At 42.0% G+C, this 18,393-nt stretch overlaps 1 protein-coding gene across 2 annotated transcripts; it reads right to left on the bottom strand.

The window, feature by feature from the left end:
* Nucleotides 1-237: 237 nt before the first annotated feature.
* PRRG4 (proline rich and Gla domain 4) lies at nt 238-12,120 on the bottom strand. 2 transcript variants are annotated; one of them, XM_033151610.1, is made up of 6 exons: nt 11,932-12,120; nt 10,463-10,572; nt 6,940-7,148; nt 4,193-4,241; nt 2,158-2,293; nt 238-961 (listed from the first exon to the last, which is right to left on the bottom strand). In XM_033151610.1, the coding sequence occupies exons 2-6, from the start codon at nt 10,560-10,562 to the stop codon at nt 760-762; spliced, it is 696 nt and encodes a 231-aa protein (XP_033007501.1). In that variant the 5' UTR covers nt 10,563-10,572; nt 11,932-12,120; the 3' UTR covers nt 238-759. The 2 variants fall into 2 exon arrangements, with proteins under 2 accessions (XP_033007501.1, XP_033007510.1); XM_033151619.1 differs by having other exon boundaries at nt 6,985-7,148; nt 11,932-12,119.
* Nucleotides 12,121-18,393: the final 6,273 nt, after the last annotated feature.

Below are 18,393 nucleotides of genomic sequence, written 5' to 3'. Positions count from 1 at the left end.
TCCGCCTCATGTTAATTAGCTAACCAATACCAGGACTGTGTTGTTAACTGTGTTGTGAATGGCCACTCTTAATAGCATGTTTTCTCTCAGCTTCCATTCTTCTTCCTTTCCCCCTCATGTATCTGTAACTTGGGATAATATTTAATGTATCTGATGAAATAGGCTTTAAGATTGATGATTTAATGCACACTGAGAGGCAAATGAGGAGGAAGCACCATTCAATTGAAGATCTGTTACTGCTACTTTTAAAAAACCACAGTTTAAGTTGTTCAGAGTTAGAGAAACATTCCATTTATATTATGTTACTAGCTCTTCCTTTTATTGTGGTTAAAAGTAGTTCAAAGCAAGGATCCTGTGTTTATTCATATTATCATTCCCACTTTATTACCAATCTGCATTGCTATTTTTTTAATTTAAAAAATTGATAATGAAAGTGCTAAGTTGGTGAGAGACAGAAAGGCTGGCAAATCAATGCACTGATTGCACCAATTGGCTCAGAATGCATCAGAGGAGTTCACTACAGTACTTAGCACCTAAAATGAAGGATAACAAAAGGAGTCGGTCATCCTTAGCCATCAGCACATTGCTTAAGGGTGCATTCCTTGTTCACCTGACACACTTCACTTCCTCTCAGGCAGTATCCCTTTCACCCTGTGAAAGACTCCTGAAGTGAGCACAATGCTGCAGCATTTCAGCTATACAGTACATCTTCTTCTCTCCAAGTTAATTCTCAAGCACTCTACAAGCCCCATTTCTTAATTAAACAGGAAGAGAGAGAGACTTCTTGAATGCCCTAAGCCCTCTTGAAGGGCCTGGATATGGTGGGGGTGGAACTTGTGCCACTGCTTGTTCGTAAGTTGGCAATCCATTGTGTTCTGTGCATGGAGAGAGAGGGTTTAAGGAAATCTCGTCGTGTCTTTGAAAGATGATGGAAGAGTTACGCCTCCTGTAGCTTCTATCCCTAAAATAAAAGCACAACTTTTAAGAATGGCAGAGTGGTGATTAAGCATAAGAGTCCAAAACCTCATTTGAGAGAAGAACCTGAACTACACTTTCTTAGGAGTACAATGTTTTCAGTGGCTAGTGTTTGCCGCTGAGAGAACAGGATGGCATAGAATGGGAGTACAGTATTCATTTGTGCTGGTATAGTTCCCCAACCCCTTTTTACTAAAGCATGTGGCTCAGCACACCATCTCTGAAGAATTAAAAGAGTACATATGTCATGGACATATGTGGGCCGGGGCTGTGTGTGCTGATGTCACAGATGCCAGCACTGTCACCTTCCCACATCACAACAATTTGTCAGGAGCTCTGGAGAGCTACTGGCAGTCAGTATTCTGAGCTAGATGAATCAATGGTATGAATCAGTATAAGGCTGTTTCCCATGTTTCTCTTCGTTATTCCCTGTCATGGTTACTGACTCCAGATTTTGCCTTTATCTTTCCCACAAACCTCAGCAGTTACCGGTAGCTTTGCCCACTGATCTTGATGCTCTTCCATGGACATAACAATTTCATATACCTTATTTCCATCCAAATCTCCATATATTAGGATACAGCAGGATTATTTTTAAAAATATTAGTTCCGAAGGATTCAACTGTTCAAGTAGAAATCCATAGATTATTTGGTAAGTCATACCCTGTTCCCATTTTTTTCTCTTAAGTCCCAAGGCATATCAACTTGGGACAGGTGACAGCCATTCCAGCAGTGGGAGAGCTGGGAAGCAGAGCTCACTCCATTGAATCTGCTGTGACAGGACAGCTCCATCAGGCCTCATCTCCCTTCAGTTGTCATCGGGGGCAGCCATTCCATCAGACTGCCTCAGTGGGAGAAAGAGGAAGCAGGGCTCCTTCATGAACTGCCTGTCCCTGCTGTTCGTTATATCCCTTGTATGTTTTTAGTTTGTAAGCCTCCAAGTAGAGACTGTCTTGTTTTTATTGTGTGTAAGCCACTCTGGGAGCTTTTTTGGCTAACAGCAGGGTACAAATGCTTCAGATAAATAAGTATCTGCACAGCACAAATCCAAATGGGACAAAATGCAGTAAACATACAGCACACGTATATACTGCACCCTTTTTTTTTAGGGTACAGAAACTTCCATGTCAAACTTGAATACACTGAACAAAGTGTTGGAACTTACAAAACTTATTTTCTTACCGTGGTAGATGTCTTTGTTTGCACTTCTTTTGGCAGAGAAAATAAATAAATAACCCAGTTATGATCAACAGTACTCCAATTGCGACCAAGCCAGTCAAAAGTCCCATAACATCAATCTTCCGCATTGCTTGCTCCTCTGTACAGAAATCAGAATTACGGAGTATATTCTCAGAGTTAACTGTTTCTTGATCTACCCTAGGTTACACTATGCCATAAAAAAGTGTCTTGAAACTATTCCTAAATTATCCCATAAATGTATAAAAGTAAGACTGGTTGTGTGAAGCTATCTTCTCCTCCACCCTTTTCATGCCTCTCCTGGTTCTGGAAGACCAGGGGAGTGAGAGATGCTTATTTACACATTCTTCAGCAGTCCCTATTGCAGTCTGAACATCATAGACGTGCTATTCTCATTACAACAAGAGCTAGAATCTACTGAAGAGGGGCTCTTGGACTGCAGCAGTACAATGCATACAGTAACGGGGTTGAGAAAAGACTAAGGAAATAACACATTAGCATGCATAGATTACAGATTAATCCACATCACCAGTTCTTGGTGTGCATGCCACAAACATACAGCTTGAATGAACAGTGTCTGCCACATATTCAAGGAGCAAACCGCTCAAGATAAATCAACTATGTGGAGGGGATCAGACCTCATTTTGCAGAAGGGAAAACCAAAAAAACCATCAGATATGAGTAAAACAAATTATAAAATAAATAGGTAGTAACCAAGAGAAAGTATCCAATCACATGTTTTGCACATCCTTTCTCAGCATGTACTGAAACACCATGCTGACACTATGTATGATTCCCCAAATCTACTGGGTGACCACCAGAGGAACAACATGCACTGGGTGTTTGTGGCATCAGGAACTGAGATGCATGTAGAGCCTCTGTGTGCCCTCCAAACCCATTAAAGGAACGGTACTAGTTCAAAGGTAACAATGATGGTCCAAAATAATAGGACAAATTAACTTCCTCTTCAATGATGAAGGATATCAAACAAGATACAGAATATGTATTATCAAATGATTCTGACAGGCAGGAGCAATCCACACCCCAGATATGCCATACTCAATGACGAGTGAGCCAGCAGCAAATCACTCTGGGAAAGTTGGATTTAACCTTTTATTAGCAAAAACAAGAATTGCACAGGAGTGTCAGGGCTAATGAGCACAGCAATTCATCTATTTGCTGAGACCGAAGATCCCCACCTCCCCATAGCTGCCTAAGTCCCCTCCTCTTCAGGGTCTTTCCCAAGCAATGTAAGACTGGTTATGTGAAGCTATCTTCTCCACCCTTTTCATGCCTCTCCTGGTTCTGGAAGACCAGGGGAGAGAGAGATGCTTGTTACAACAGGAGGGGCAGACACCCATGCGTCTTCAACAACCGGAATCATCCCTGTCTCTTGGCCTCCTTCCTATCCTGCTTCAGCTTCTGCCTCAGATCAGACTTCTCTCTGCCAGACTCCCCCAGCTCACTAAGCCCTGTTACATCTTCCTCTTCCGATACCTCCTCACCCCTGTCTTCTCCCTCTTCTCCATCCTACCACTACTTCTTGGACTCTGAGCCTTCTTCCCCAGTTGGTTCCTCCCACTGTTCCTGTGCGTCCAAATAGTCCATGACACTGGAGGAGGTTGGGATGAAGCAGAGGTGTCTCTCCACCCAGCCCTGCCCAGATACACCAATAAGGAATGCCCCAATGTAAATGGCAGGTGGGCCGAGGCCCCACTGGCAGGAGTCAGCAGGACTCCCTGAAGTGGGGCATTTCAGGGCTGGAGAAAGGTGGAACTGGGCCAGCAAAGGATCCACTCAACCTTGAGCCAGCTCTGCTGCCATTATGTGATGGCAATAGACCTGGGGGATGTCATAGCAAGAAGGCATTTTTCCTTGTGGCCAGCAGAAGTGGTGGTACTGAGGTTGTGACAGTGCTGCTCTGCCAGGCAGAGGTGAGTCTGGGTTTGGATGGTGGGTTAAAAGTATCTGCAATATAAAACAAAAATGAAAACCACGAAGATCTGTGATTTTGGCTTACCTTGATATCTGCCACGACCCTCCATGGTATATTTCTTCCAAAATAACATCTGAGATAATAAAGAAAAACAATGTAATTGAGGTAAAATCTCTAGCAGCAATTAAAAACAAAAACTGCACCCTCCCCAAAAAACCAGTTAAGAATTTAACTTTGGTTGAAAACTTTGGAGTCGCACTGATTAACTCTGGGTGAAATTTGGTTAGGGAAGTTTTAAGACCTGCCGTAATACTAATATTAATTATCAGTATATATAAACTGGACTGAGAGAAAGGCAACAAGCTGTGCATAATACGCGACGGAAATAAAACACTTCATTAGCCCCGCTGGTAATTGGATTATACTGCAACTTCTAGTTATTGATAAATACTTACTCATGCTGGTATAAGTGAATACTTACTAGAATATGATTCTTAAGCATGTTTGCTGCAACTGTCTGAGGCGGATTCCCACCCCCACCCCGTGACTAGTATATTCAGCTGCATGTCACATGGATTTAAAAGGACTCCCTTCAAAAGACTGAAGCCTAAGCACATCATGCAGCAGCAAGTTCCCCAAGAAGCCATTTGATGAGGCATGCATACATTTACAGTGCAGGCACACAATATGTTTAATTTTATATTTTTATTTTTATAGTGGAACCTCTGCTTTATGAATACTGTTTTGCTTCTGGGGCACAGCTTCCAGTTTTGACAGGCTGTCCTTAAGCTTATTGGTGCTCCCAAGCTTTGAAGTGCTAATATGGAGAACTAACTCAGAGCTACTCTGCAACTCAGAAACAGCAATGTCTAAAAATATAAGACTAATGAGTGACCAATGTCTGATGCAAAATAAAGCAATGCACACACTCTTACCATAGGAACATTCACCACAATTAAGGCCAAAGAGCACTTAAAAGATGGCACATATTTACCCCACCAAAATCAGAAGGTCAAATACACAAACCTTAAAAGCATCCTTAGGCGCGCGTGCGCACGCACACACACACACACGGTACCTTAAAATCTATCAAGATTACAATTTAGGTTATTGAGCTTTAATCACAAGGCAAGAATTGGCTCCATGGTAAACCTCAGAGAGGGAGATTTTCCCTCCCTCTCCTTGTGAACTTAAAAAAAGACACATTTTCCCCTGCAAAGGGAATAATGCTTGCTGTTTTGTCACAAATCAAGCCTGAACCTTAAAATATTGTATTGGTAAAGAAAAAGCAGTTTATAGTGCATACACACCATACATTTAAAGTGCATCTTGTGCAAAGAATAATTGGAACTGCAAGTGCTGAGAATTCATAGAATCGTAGAATTGTAGAGTTGGAAGGGACCCTGACGGTCATCCAGTCCAACCATATGCAGTGCAGGAATCTTTGCCCAATATGAGGCTCGAACCCATGACCCTGAGATTAAGTGTCTCATGCTCTACTGTCTGAGCTTTCCCAGCAGAAGGGTTGCTGTGTGGTATAAACTATAGTTCCCAGGATTCCTGGGGATAAAAATAATGTGATTTAAATGTAGCTTGTGTATGCAGTATTAACCTAAAACTTACAGTTCTGCTGTAAACTAGCGGATTTAAAAGATAACTAGTAACAATACATGTTGGCCTACCCATGAGGAGGTGTAAAATAACCACCTCAGGCAGCATAAGAAGCAGCACCCATAGGTGCTCCACCTGCCTCTGCCTCTGGGGGAGAAGCGGTGTTGGTTTCCATTGAGATCTTGCAAAATCTCGCTAGAAAACAGTGCTGCTCCTTTGCTGGTACTGGTAGTGGTGTGATCCTGGCAGGGCAGGGGTAGAACGGCAGCACAGCAGCATGTTCCCATTTTGGCTTTGGTGGCAAGACAAGACGAGCCACCATGGAACACGCCTATTATTAAGGAAAAAAACTATGCACATATGGAAAAGCTTCTCCACACGGCACACGTCAAGAAACTTTACTACGTTAGAAACGTTTCCTTGATGATTCTCCTGTGAAATGCATCATCACCATTTACCAAAAAAAGTTAATAGCAGCATGGCTGCCCCCATCCATTTTGTGGAGATAGAGTGTACCCATCCTAATAACAGTAGTACATAAAGCCTAGTGCGAGGGCACCACCAAAAATTGAGGGAAATGGAATTTGGATTCACTTGTAAATTCTTTAACGAACAGTTAATAAGCTAGCTCAGCCTTCCTCAACCTGTTGCCCGCCAGACATTTTGGACTACAACTGTCAATTAGCCTCAGCCAGTATAGCCTATGGCATGGGTAGGCAAACTAAGGCCCAGGGGCAGGATCCGGCCCAATTGCCTTCTAAATCCGACCTGTGGACAGTCCGGGAATCAGCGTGTTTTTACATGAGTAGAATGTGTGCTTTTATTTAAAATGCATCTCTGGGTTATTTGTGGGGCACAGGAATTCGTTCAATTTTTTTCTCCAAAATCTAGTCCGGCCTACCACAAGGTCTGAGGGACAGTGGACCAGCCCCCTGCTGAAAAGGTTTGCTGATCCCTAGCCTATGGTCAGGGATTCAGGGAGTTGGAATCCGAAGCAACCGATTAGAGAAGGTTGATTACTTCCCACCTCTGCATAATGGCTCAGACAACGGTTCAGAAGGACTAGACCTGGGCTAGTTTGAGAGGCACAACCCTTTCAATCCTAGGAGCAGTAAAAAATAAGAATAAAATAAAATACAATTTCACCCATAAGCACAATGGGTTCTGTGCCCGTTCTCAAATGATAAATATGTACACAAGATGTAGTCCTAAGCATTGACCTTTAAAATATCTCCTTTATAGGCCACCAAAAGTAAAGCAATTACTGTTTTTTCTTGGTCTCCAAAAATTTCTCTTGCTTCCTCGAAATTGCAGTATTCTTCATTGCATTCCCTTTCAAGATCCCCTGGGGTTACCAGTTCAAAGTCAAATCTGTTGTATAGAAGGTGTCGTCCAAAGAATAAATTGGCTTCCTCTGTTGAGATGAACACTGAAAAAATAATTAAAGCAACATTTATATTAAATATATAAGCATGGCATTTAAGAAAATGCACTGGCATGCAAACACACTGGTGGAAAATTTCCATTCACAGATGCTTTAAAGACACACCAAGTAGAGTCCCTTGATTATAGTCACATGGAAGAAGTCACATATGAATCATTAGAGCTGATTCACAATATTTCACAACCACCTTTTTTAACCACCTATGTTTGCACAAGTCACACTAGGAGGCTGCATGATCCCGGTGGCTCATACATTACTTACTTCATATTATTGTGAAAACAGCAGTAGATCATATTTGAGTATTACATAGGTCTTAAAAATTGAAGCCATTTTGTCATTATGGTTTAGCCTTTATAGGTGAAAAGGTTATCCAATGCTGAATGCCATATTGCAGCAATTTGGAGCTATATAAAGCACTTGCACATAATCTACTCAAGGAAATAACGGCTGGGCTCAAAACAAACACAGGTTTTCCCAAGGCTATGTTTGGTTAATAGCACCCACTAGTCAGCTTTAGTGGGTGAGCCTCTAGGGTAGAATCTACACACATATTAAAAAAAACGCTGTGAAAACGCTTTTTTAAAATAACATTTTGAAAAATACATTGAATTTGGCATAGCTGTTACCATCTAGTGTCACATTTGTATATTGCACTTTACAACACATTTTAAACATTTATAGTTTGCAGCTGTATAGCTGAGTCCCAGGTGACAGAACCTTTGATGATGTGACCATGATGGTAGCCCTAGCTTTGTAGGCTCTGGCCTCACTGAAACTCTTGCAGAAGCAAGCAGGAAACGGCTGCTGGTATTCAGCTTAACCATCTCTGCTTCTCCTTGTTTGTTTCTTAAGGCTTTCCCCAGATTTTCTATTTGCCCCAGATTCCTGGTTACCTGCCCCTTGCCCTGTAATCTGACCCTCAGTTATCTCAGTAATGCTTCTATCTAATCTTCCTTGTGTCAAGACTAGACTGAATTCTCTCCTGTTTCTAACTGTGAAGTCTCATCCCCAGTGCTGATGCTGTGAGGTTGTGTCAGGTGCTACTGCTTCAGGGATTCTGTGGTGGGCCACTGAGTAAAAAACTTGTTTATACTGACACCCCAAAACCACATCCATCTTCTTGACCACAGTGGGTGGATGCAAAGTGAAGAATTCAGCCCACTCCAAAATATGTTACGGTTGGGTGCTTTTAGAAAACTCGTGGTCTCTCTCAGTTTCTTTTTGAAGGATTACATCAATTGCAGTCGTCCCAGAACCTTACTATTTAATAACCGAAAAGTGTTGTGGGTGGCATAAATCATGCCATGGTAGATACAAAGGCAACCTGCCTCAGATGTCGGTAAAAGTAAAACTACTCTCATGGTTTTTCCTCGAGGGAACCAGCAAACTGTTGTATATCCCACAAACTGTCCCATGAACTGTTGTATATCCCTAGTCCCTGAAAAAGGAGCTCCACTAACAAAACACTTTAATCTGAAGATCACATGACAGGAAAGAAGATTTAGTAGTACTGTAAGTCTGCAACATGCACACATTTAACTTGTGCGCATTCAGATTCATACGCTTAGCTAATTAAAAATAAAAAGAGGGCTGGTGCCTGGGAAAAAGGACTTTGGCAATCCCACCTACCATTGAACCCAATGTGTACTGACTATATGCAATTTTGGTTCTAGGTGTAATCCCTGGAACGTAACCCTTGCCTAAGTTGCAGGCTTGTTGTCTTCTTAACAATACTGGGTTATATTTCAAAACAGAAATCTTTAGCCAGTAGCCTAAGAAAAACCTGAACAGGAACTTTTGAAAGCCACAATCATTGTTCAGCCCCAGAAAATATACACAAGTTACTTATGAAACTATGACAGTGATGTCACTTTGAGCCATATTAGAGGTGTTCAGGATGAAGAAGTTAAAAACAGCCTTTAGAAGCCAGAACAGAGGTACGTGTCAAAGGGAGTAAACCTTTCCAGGTGAGGTTGGACTGAAATGTGTCAAGTTAAGTTGAAACAATGTAGGGAACTTGAGAGGAGCCTGAGGGCAGGTTGAATACGAACAACTTTAACAGGAAAATTACTTCATAAAATGACGTTTCCCTGTAATTCTTCCATGGTTACTAATACTTATAAATTCATGTTTAGGTGGTAAAAGCACACACAAATATATATAACCAGATGAAATCCATTAATTTAAAAGTGATATATTTCTAATTGACCATGGTAGAATTGCAGGGAATCCTCAGGAGGACATTTTTCTGCAAAACAAAACGAAACAAAACATTGCATAACTCATCATGAACTCTGTGGGAGCAAGCAAGGGGAAGAAAGCAAGAGCATGGAGACCCTGTGCCCTTGGGAGTGGATGATTCCACCTGCATTGTCCCATCCCTTAGCCCTTGAGCCTTCATAAGGGAACTACTCCGAGGGGCCTTTCTGGTCTTATGCATATGAACGTTCATGGGGGTGGGGTTGCTTGGCACTAATGCCATCATTGAATTGTCTAATTGCTCGTCTTACATTGCAATGTTGCTATTTTTATTATGGTTACTGTACTATTGTATTTAGACTGTTTTAGAATCATAGGATTGTAGAGTTGGAAGGTCCAACTGGAACCTCTGGAAGGACCAGAAAGTCATCTGGTCCAACCCCCTGCAATGAAGGAATTCTACCCGCAGCCATCCCTGGAGGGGCATGAACCACCAACCTTCTGGTTAACAGCCAGATGCACCAACCCATTGCACCACAGAGGTCTTGTTTTGCTATGAACTACCGGTACATTGAGCAGAAATGTATTTGTGGAATATGTGGTAGATAAATAAAGGATGCTTGTCACTGGCTGTTGGAGTTTGGCAGGTGCTTGGTACTGTATAGTCACTGATTAAGGATGGGCTTGGGGAATTCCAGATTCGCCTTGCGTTGCAGTTCACTGGTGATCTGGCAAATGTACCAGGTGTGGCTATATTGCTGGCTGCATGGGGCCAACCAGAAGCAATTCTGGCCTATGGTTTCCAGCAAAACATATTAGTATGGGTTAGGGTTAGGGTTAGGGTTGTTCTATGACTATAGATTGTTGCAATAAATTCTTTTGATTTCATACACCCCACAGGAATGACTTACTTCTTGAACTATCTTGACAATAGTATCTGGATGATTCCCCTCCCCCACCCGCACGCACAATTAGACCCTTTTTAATGAAGGAAGATTAAAGCTTTAGTGAACAAATTAAAATTTTGGATTATAATTTTGGATTGGGAAGAGAATCTCAGCTGTGTGTAGAAGCCATAGCTTATGCATAAAGGAAGTTACCTTCTTTCACTGCATCCGATTCCTTCAGTTGTCTTGAGCAGTGAGGAAATGCAAGCAACGTTAGCACCAGCTGAAGGAGCAAAATGTAAAAAAAGAACATAACCCGGTACCTGTAAAAAAAAAAAAGTTACCAAATTAACAATATTTTTTAAATTATTAATGGATAAATTGCAGACAAACTTCAAAAAAAATGACTTATTGGCTGCAGTTAACATCATTCACAAGTCGCTACAAGACATTTAGATGAAAGTTGCTTTAGATTAGGCTGCAGGCCTCCCATAAAACCAGTCTAGCATGTACCTCATCATGGTTGCGTAACAATAATTACATGGATTGTTCTCAGCAATTGAAACCAACAATTTCAGCATCAGGGAAAAAAATACATGATAGCATAAGTTAGGTCCTGCTTCATGTGTCCGTGCATCCTTTCGATCACCAGCACATTCCCCCCACATGTAGAATCTTGTCAAAGGAAAGATCTCCAGCTGACAACATTCCAAACTGATTACACAAGCTTCAGCATGACAGAAACTAGACATGTGCTTTTACTATGATATTGACCAGGATTCACAGAGCTCCCTTTGGGCACGATCAACCACTAAGATCCACACACACACACCCCGCGCTACTTCTCTCCCTTCAAAAGGAGGCTATGTGGTACCATGTGGCTGAGACGCCCCTTATGGGCTTGAAGGACTCCTGCTCCAGAAATGCCAAAAAAATTTCTCCTGCTCCAGAAAGCCCCCGCTTGGACTGGCCAGGCTAGTCACGCTGTTCTTTGGCTCCTTGCCAGTAGGCACAACAGCTCTTGCTCAGCATCTCGGGGGGGGGGGCAGTTTAGCCGGACGAAACTGAGCCGCTTTCAAAAAACAGTGACTGTGGCGCACCCGATACCAACTCCAGCAGCCCTCTCTTCCGAGAAGCGCACCTCGAATTCCACCCCACTTTCTCTTCGATGTTCAAATGGCGGGGGGCTGCTGCTGCTGCTGCTGCTGCTGCTGTGGACACACAGTTTTAAGGCTTTTGACTTTTGTTATGAGTACATAAGCAAAATACACCGCCCTGGGAATCTTGGGCTGAAGGTATTCTCGAACAAAACTGTGCGCAAACTTCAAGTTCATGGTGCGCTGCGATTGATGGCACCCGCCGCCACTTCCTGCTTCTTTAAACTAATGAAAGTTAAGCCCGCCGCCGCCGCCGCCGCCAGCCCCAAACCATCGTAACAAGTTGAGGGGCAAATCTAACAGCCAATATCGCGGAAGATCAAGACCAACGTAGAAATACAGAAAACGTTAAGTTCGGGTCACGAAGGTGCCATAGGGTGTGGGCTCCAGTAATTTTCCCTCCCTCCCTCCGCCTCCCCTCGGAAGAACTGGCAGCTTCATCCATGTCCTTAAACTCGCAGGTCTCTGTGTCTTTATGATATGCTTCTGGAAATCTATCTGGCTTTCGCGATCGCCATCGCCTACCTGTTGAGTTCAAATCCCAAATGCTCCCAGAGCTCTTCGTCCGCGCCACTCCAGCCTGGCTTTTCTTAGAGGTGCCGATCGCTTCTCTTCGGGAGCACTCGGAGTGGGAGAGGGCGGTTTGGGCTCATATTACCTGCTTTTGTAGCCGCCCACCTGAATCCCGGGCGGGCTCAGGAATAAAAGGAGAGAGGACTGGACCGCCGTAGAAGAAGGCGCATATTTAAATCGGCTAATTAGCATACTGGGTGAACATCCCATTCAACATGTCCGCGTTGAATATCCCCGTCTTCCTTAGACATCCTCATTCCTCTTCCCCGTTCGCAACAGTATGAGTCACACACAGCTCCTTACTGCACCCACCCATCCATCTGGTTTCTAGAAAATCGTCCTTAAGTGGGAAAAGGATTTGAGTTTTGGTTTTGCGTTGCTCTTTGTGCGGTGGAGCTGCAAGTGAGTTTGAGGATTACTGAAAGAAAGGCCCTTCCTGTTCACTCTGGTCAAGGGTGATTTTATTGTAATGTCATGAGCAACCAGGCAGGTCAGTAGTTTCTTTGTATATGAGCTAGCTAGTTGAGGGGTTATTTATATTCTTTTGATGGAAGTCCACTATGCCAACGGAACTTGAGATATGCTGCCAACAGGAAAGTACCGGTACACTGCAGGAACGTCCCAGATGTTTACTCTGCCCACGGCTATGCTCCCTGCTCCTGTCGTTTTGAGAACACTTTCTACAGATACCTGAAAGGATCTGCACTTAATTGTCCTTGGTGCCATTTGTGATGTTGGTGTAGTGGTTAAGAGTGGTAGACTCGTAATCTGGTAAACTGGGTTCGCGTCTCCACTCCACATGCAGCTGCTGGGTGACCTCGGCTTGTCACACTTCTCTGAAGTCTCTCAGCCCCACTCACCTCACAGAGTGTTTGTTGTGGGGGAGGAAGGAAAAGGAGAATGTTAGCTGCTTTGAGACTCCTTCGGATAGTGATAAAGTGGGATATCAAATCCAAACTCTTCTTCTCTTCTTCTTCCTTTTCTGAGAGAAGCAAATTGTTTGAAGGAACTGGTATCCATATCCTAGACAAGTGACCACAATGGCATCAATTATTTGGCAAGGTTAAAGTTTTGTCCACTAGTTGTCTGGACGAGACATATCAGTGCATGTGAGTAAAAACATAGGAGCTTGCTTGAAGAGGCCAAAGGCCAGCAGCCTGCTCTAAGGGTGGCCATTTACCGGTAGATGCCTGTGGGAAACCTGCAAGGAGGACCTGAGAACCAGAGCACTCTTCTCTACTGATGTTTCCCACATCCAGCCTTCAGCCATGAAGATAGAGCCTAGTAGCCTCCATTAATTTGTCTCATTCTCTTTTAAAGTCATTCAGGTTTGGTGGCCATCCCTGCCTCTTGTGGAAGCGAATTCTATAGCTCAACTATGCACTGCATGAAGAAGTACGTTCTTTCATTTGTCCTGACTCTTCCAACATTCAACTTTGTTGGGCGTCCACAAATTATGGTGTTTTGAGAGAGAGAGGAAGGACTTCTCTTTCTACTTTCTCATTTCCAAAAGTAATTTTATAAACTGTCACCTCTTAGTCACCTTTTCTCAAAACTAAAAAGCCTCAAATGCTGCAACCTTCCCTAATAAAGGAGTCATTCCACCCTGTTGTCTTGGTTGCTCTTTTCTGCCTCCTTTCCAACTCTACAGTGTCCTTTTTGAGGTGAGGCAACCAGAACTGTTCACAGTATTCCAATTGTGGTCGCACAATAGATTTGCATAACAGCATTGCGATATTAGATGTTTTATATTCAATTCCTTTCCTAACTATCTCAAGCATGGAATTTGCCACACACAGGATTTCCAGTGAACTATCTGCTGGGGTACATCAAGGTCTTGTTCCTGGGCCGTAACTGCCAGTTTAGACCCTATGAACGTGTAAGTGAAATTAAGATATTTTTGCCTTGACATGCATCACATTACACTTGATTATACTGAATAGCACCCGTAACAACTGTCTTTTGTAATCCCCTTTTGATCACATAGGTCAACAATGTGTTTTGCTCACTTTAATTAGAGCAGGGACACACACACATGCACAACGGGCCATGAGTGTGGTGCCATGTTGCAGTGCCCTCCCCTTGCAGTATCTTCTCTTCCGTCTTGTATTTTTGTAATGAAATGTGCACTGGAGAGCTCAGATTTGCCTAAGATTATCACTATGCACTGTCTTCACTATTGCCCACAGGTTTTTGCTAGGCTTCCCTTATGCACAGTACCAGGAACTTGCTAATTCAAGTCTGCCCTGTGTTGGCAAGCTCCAGCTGAATGTTGTAAGCAGTACAGTGGAATTACAATCATTGGCACATTGTCTCTCCAACTTCCCTACCCTTTTAAAGAAGCAAAACACACACACACACACACACACACACACACACACACGGGTGTATATATATATATATATATATATATATATATATATACACACACACACATATAGCCATCTTTGGTTAGGAAACTGATGCCCTCTAGTGAGATTTGACAGCAGTTGCATTTGGGTTTTTTTGTTGCATTCTAAGGTTGTTGTTTTTTTGCAAGGCTCCTTCTGCCTTTTTATCTGACTTGTTGTGTTTTAATCTACTCCTGTGATTACAGTGCGATGGACCATCCTGTCTTCCACATTAAACTACTATAAGATTATTAAACCCAACTTAGCAAGCAACAATCTTATTGTATGATACCACACTTCACTTATAGGTACATATATTTATAATAATAAGGTTTAAACTGCTAGGTGAATACTACAGTTTCTGGCACTACTTTGCATTCAGGAGAGTGGATATAGCACATTATGATGATGATGATGATGATTATTATTATTATTCTGCCCTTCATTGTAAGATCTCAGTGCGCTTCACAAGATAAAAATAGAAGGTAAAAGCACAAATTAATAGTTAAAACAAAACAACAATACAAAACAATACAACACCCCCTCTCACAAACACATTTAAAAGGCTGTAGAATATTAATCAGATCTGTATAGTTATAAATAAACCAGTTTTTACAAAGACAGCCTAAATCTCCAATGTCCTCTCATCTAAAGAAAACCGAACCTGGTGACGCTGTGCCTAGAAATTCTCTGTGCCAGTGAAAGCAGAAAGTACCAACAGATGGTTGTAGCCAGCTAAGTTCTCTGCAGAGTACACCCATTGTAATTAATGGACCGAAATTAGTCATGCCCACTAATTGAAATTGATCTGCTCTTAGTATGACCGTCAGTGGATACAAACCAGAATCTATAATGCCACCTGGTTTGCTGTTTTGTGGGAAACTACATCAGTAAATCAATTTAAATTAATGTATATGTCAACAGATTTAGTAGGTGTTTTGTGGTAATACTAATGGCTGTATTCTACTATTATTTCCAGATTGTCCATGCATGCAAGATTCAGACTGTATTGCTGTACTTGGCAGTAGAGTTGTGCTACGTTAGATCTGTTTATATGCTGTATAGCGCTTTGCACACCTAGGGCTCAGTTTTGGAGAAGGACAATTAGCAGTAGTTGATATAATATTTGATACATCTATGAGATTTGTGCTATGAATCCTATTATTTGATTCATCAAATCTTATTTATTTATGCACTGCCCAACTTGGCAGAGGACAATATGACTCACTGCATTTAGCAGCATCACCAAACTTGTCTTTCCTGGTTGATGGCTTTTTGCAAACATAATTTCTATTGCAGCTGTTCTGCAGAGAGTTGCGTAATAATTTTCTGTTTGCATTTGTGTTGTTTTTCTGGCCATTCTCACTAACTTACTACCTATTTCTGATTTTGAGAGTCTGATATCTACACACACACACACACACACACACACGTACTTGCAGTACACAAACCAAGCCACCAAAAATGCTGAATTGATACAGAATAAGGTTTAATGTGATTTTTTGGCAAGATCTATAGTAGGTGACCTTGCAGTTATCACTATCTTATGTGGTTTTTTATGATGCTGGAATTGGTTCCAAGTTCCTAGTTCCTTCTTCAACAAAGACCACATCCTAAATATTTTATTTGACCCTGCATCACAGAATATGAATTATCATACATCTCCATCACAAGGAAAATCTGTCTTTTGAAACACACTATCATTTTTGCAACAAGTGATATTTTTGCACAAAGCACATAAAACCTCAGTGCACAGTTATGAATAAGGGAACTATAGCTGTGCACCCCAAAATAAGCATTGGACTACCCCAATGACACATCCATCTGGTCCTGGTTCATGTACCATTGTAACTTATTGCCTTTTTGCACTATAGATTTCATTTTTATACTTACTTAAAGTGAGATTATGGTAAGGTTGCCAGATTTTTTCCAATGAATCCGGTGACACTTTTCAACTTAAATGGATTTTGTATGGGGACTGATTTGTAAATTCGGGGAGTGTCCCCGGGAAATGGGGATGTCTGGTAACTTTAGTCGGGGGGGGGGGGAATTCTTTCCACTAGCACCTTAGAGACCAACTAAGTTTGTTCTTGGTATGAGCTTTCTTGTGCATGCACAGTTCTTCAGAAGTTATGGCAGGCAGCCCCAAATTCAGTGCTGTATTTAGTGATCACCTCACGAGAAGAGAAGACTTCCTGGAAAAGACCCTGATGTTGGGAAAGATGGAGGGCACAAGGAGAAGGGGACGACAGAGGATGAGATGGTTGGACAGTGTTCATGAAGCTACTAACATGAGTTTGGCCAAACTGCGAGAAGCAGTGAAGGATAGGCGTGCCTGGCGTGCTCTGGTCCATGGGGTCACGAAGAGTCAGACACGACTGAACAACTGAACAACAACAACAATTTAGTGATCAAACCTTTCTTTGCTGCCAGCTCTATAGCTTGGCACCTTTGCAAACAAATGGGCATATAGGAAACCACCTTCCGCACATACTTCCCGTGCTGGGGAATCCCTGCATAGGAAATGAGAATAAAGTGAAGGTGAAGATGTTTCAATTCGTTCAAAATTGGCCAAATTCTGTACTGTAAAGAAAGACAGTACTAAGACTGTGCTCCCAGCACACTATCCAAGCTGTTGAGGTCTCATTTCCTTTCCACCCTTATAAAATACATATGTACTACCTCAGTCTAGGTTATCTATAATTTGTTTCCCCTACATTTCCATTTCTAAATAATATGTATGATTAAGATAAATGAGAAAATATTTTGACATGTATCCAGATGTGTTTGTACATAAAGTGCAAGTGACTCCCCCCATCCTGTGCCATTCCAGAGGCCCCCCCTGACCCTCAAAAGCAGCTTTTCAGAAGCACAGGGAGGTGGGGGGGCAGACACAGAAAAGCCCTATGGCACGTTTTAGCACATGGAAGTTAAAACAAAAATTGTTTTGAAAAATAAGAGCTTAAAAAGAAGAAGAATGCAGTCATGCACATGTCTATTCAGAAACTTACCTCCAATGAGACTGCTTTTCAGTTCAATGTGGCTAACAGTTATCGGTAAGTTTGTATAGGATTGCTGCCTATACATACTTCTCTCGATGTAGGATTAATTTAGAAAATTATTTCAATGAAAAACTCCCTGTATGTATAGAATTATTTTAATTAATTTTGAAAGCCATAATAGGAAATTAACTTGCCTCCCACATTCTTAATGAAGAAATAAAGCAACTAATTTCATTGCTGTTAGAGGAGCAATCTACTCCTTCACATATCAGAAAATTAATGTAACATATTCACTCAGCCAAACAACATTTCTGAATTTCCCCACCGGAACTCTGAACACTTTTATTCCTAGAATAAATTTATGAAAAAAACAGCAGTCAGCATAAAATTTTCTGCCTTCAGCTTCTTAAGACCTTCATACTGATTGATTCTGATCCCAATCTTCATTCTGACATGGGCTCCTTGTATGTGTTACTCTTGCTGTTTCTAGGGAAAAATAAGAAAGGATGTAAAATCATACGTTCTTGCTTCTTACCACAATATGTGGAAATCATTGCTCCAGGATCCTACATTGGTAACCTTGAGGCTAGATTACTGTAATGCAGGGGGCTGCCACTCAGTCTGGTTTGGAAGCTCCAGCTGGAACATAATGCTCCAGCCAAATTGCTGACGGGAGCTTCTGGTTGAAAACATGTGACGCCATTAAGCTGCACTGGCTGCCTATCTAATACTAAGCCAGGTTCAAGGTTCTGGTTTTGATTTACAAAGCCCTGAACCACTTGGGTCCAGAGATTGCCTGAACCTTAACAACAACAACAACAACAACAACAACAACAACAACAACAACAACATATTTCTTCCCCAGCCACTCTCCCAACAAAAGATTAAAAATACATTATATTCCAGCTTGATCACTATGATTATCTGCAAGACCATCTTTGGTCATTCCCTGAGTTGGTGAGGCTTGTTTGACAACAACAAGATATCAAAAGCCTATAGTTTCCTTGGCCCTGTCCTGTGGA

This window comes from Lacerta agilis, chromosome 1, assembly GCF_009819535.1.
Source record: "Lacerta agilis isolate rLacAgi1 chromosome 1, rLacAgi1.pri, whole genome shotgun sequence".
In the NCBI taxonomy this organism is placed as follows: domain Eukaryota; kingdom Metazoa; phylum Chordata; class Lepidosauria; order Squamata; family Lacertidae; genus Lacerta; species Lacerta agilis.
The sequence above is the reverse complement of the archived record's forward strand: the minus strand, read 5'-3'. Positions and strand labels throughout refer to the sequence as shown.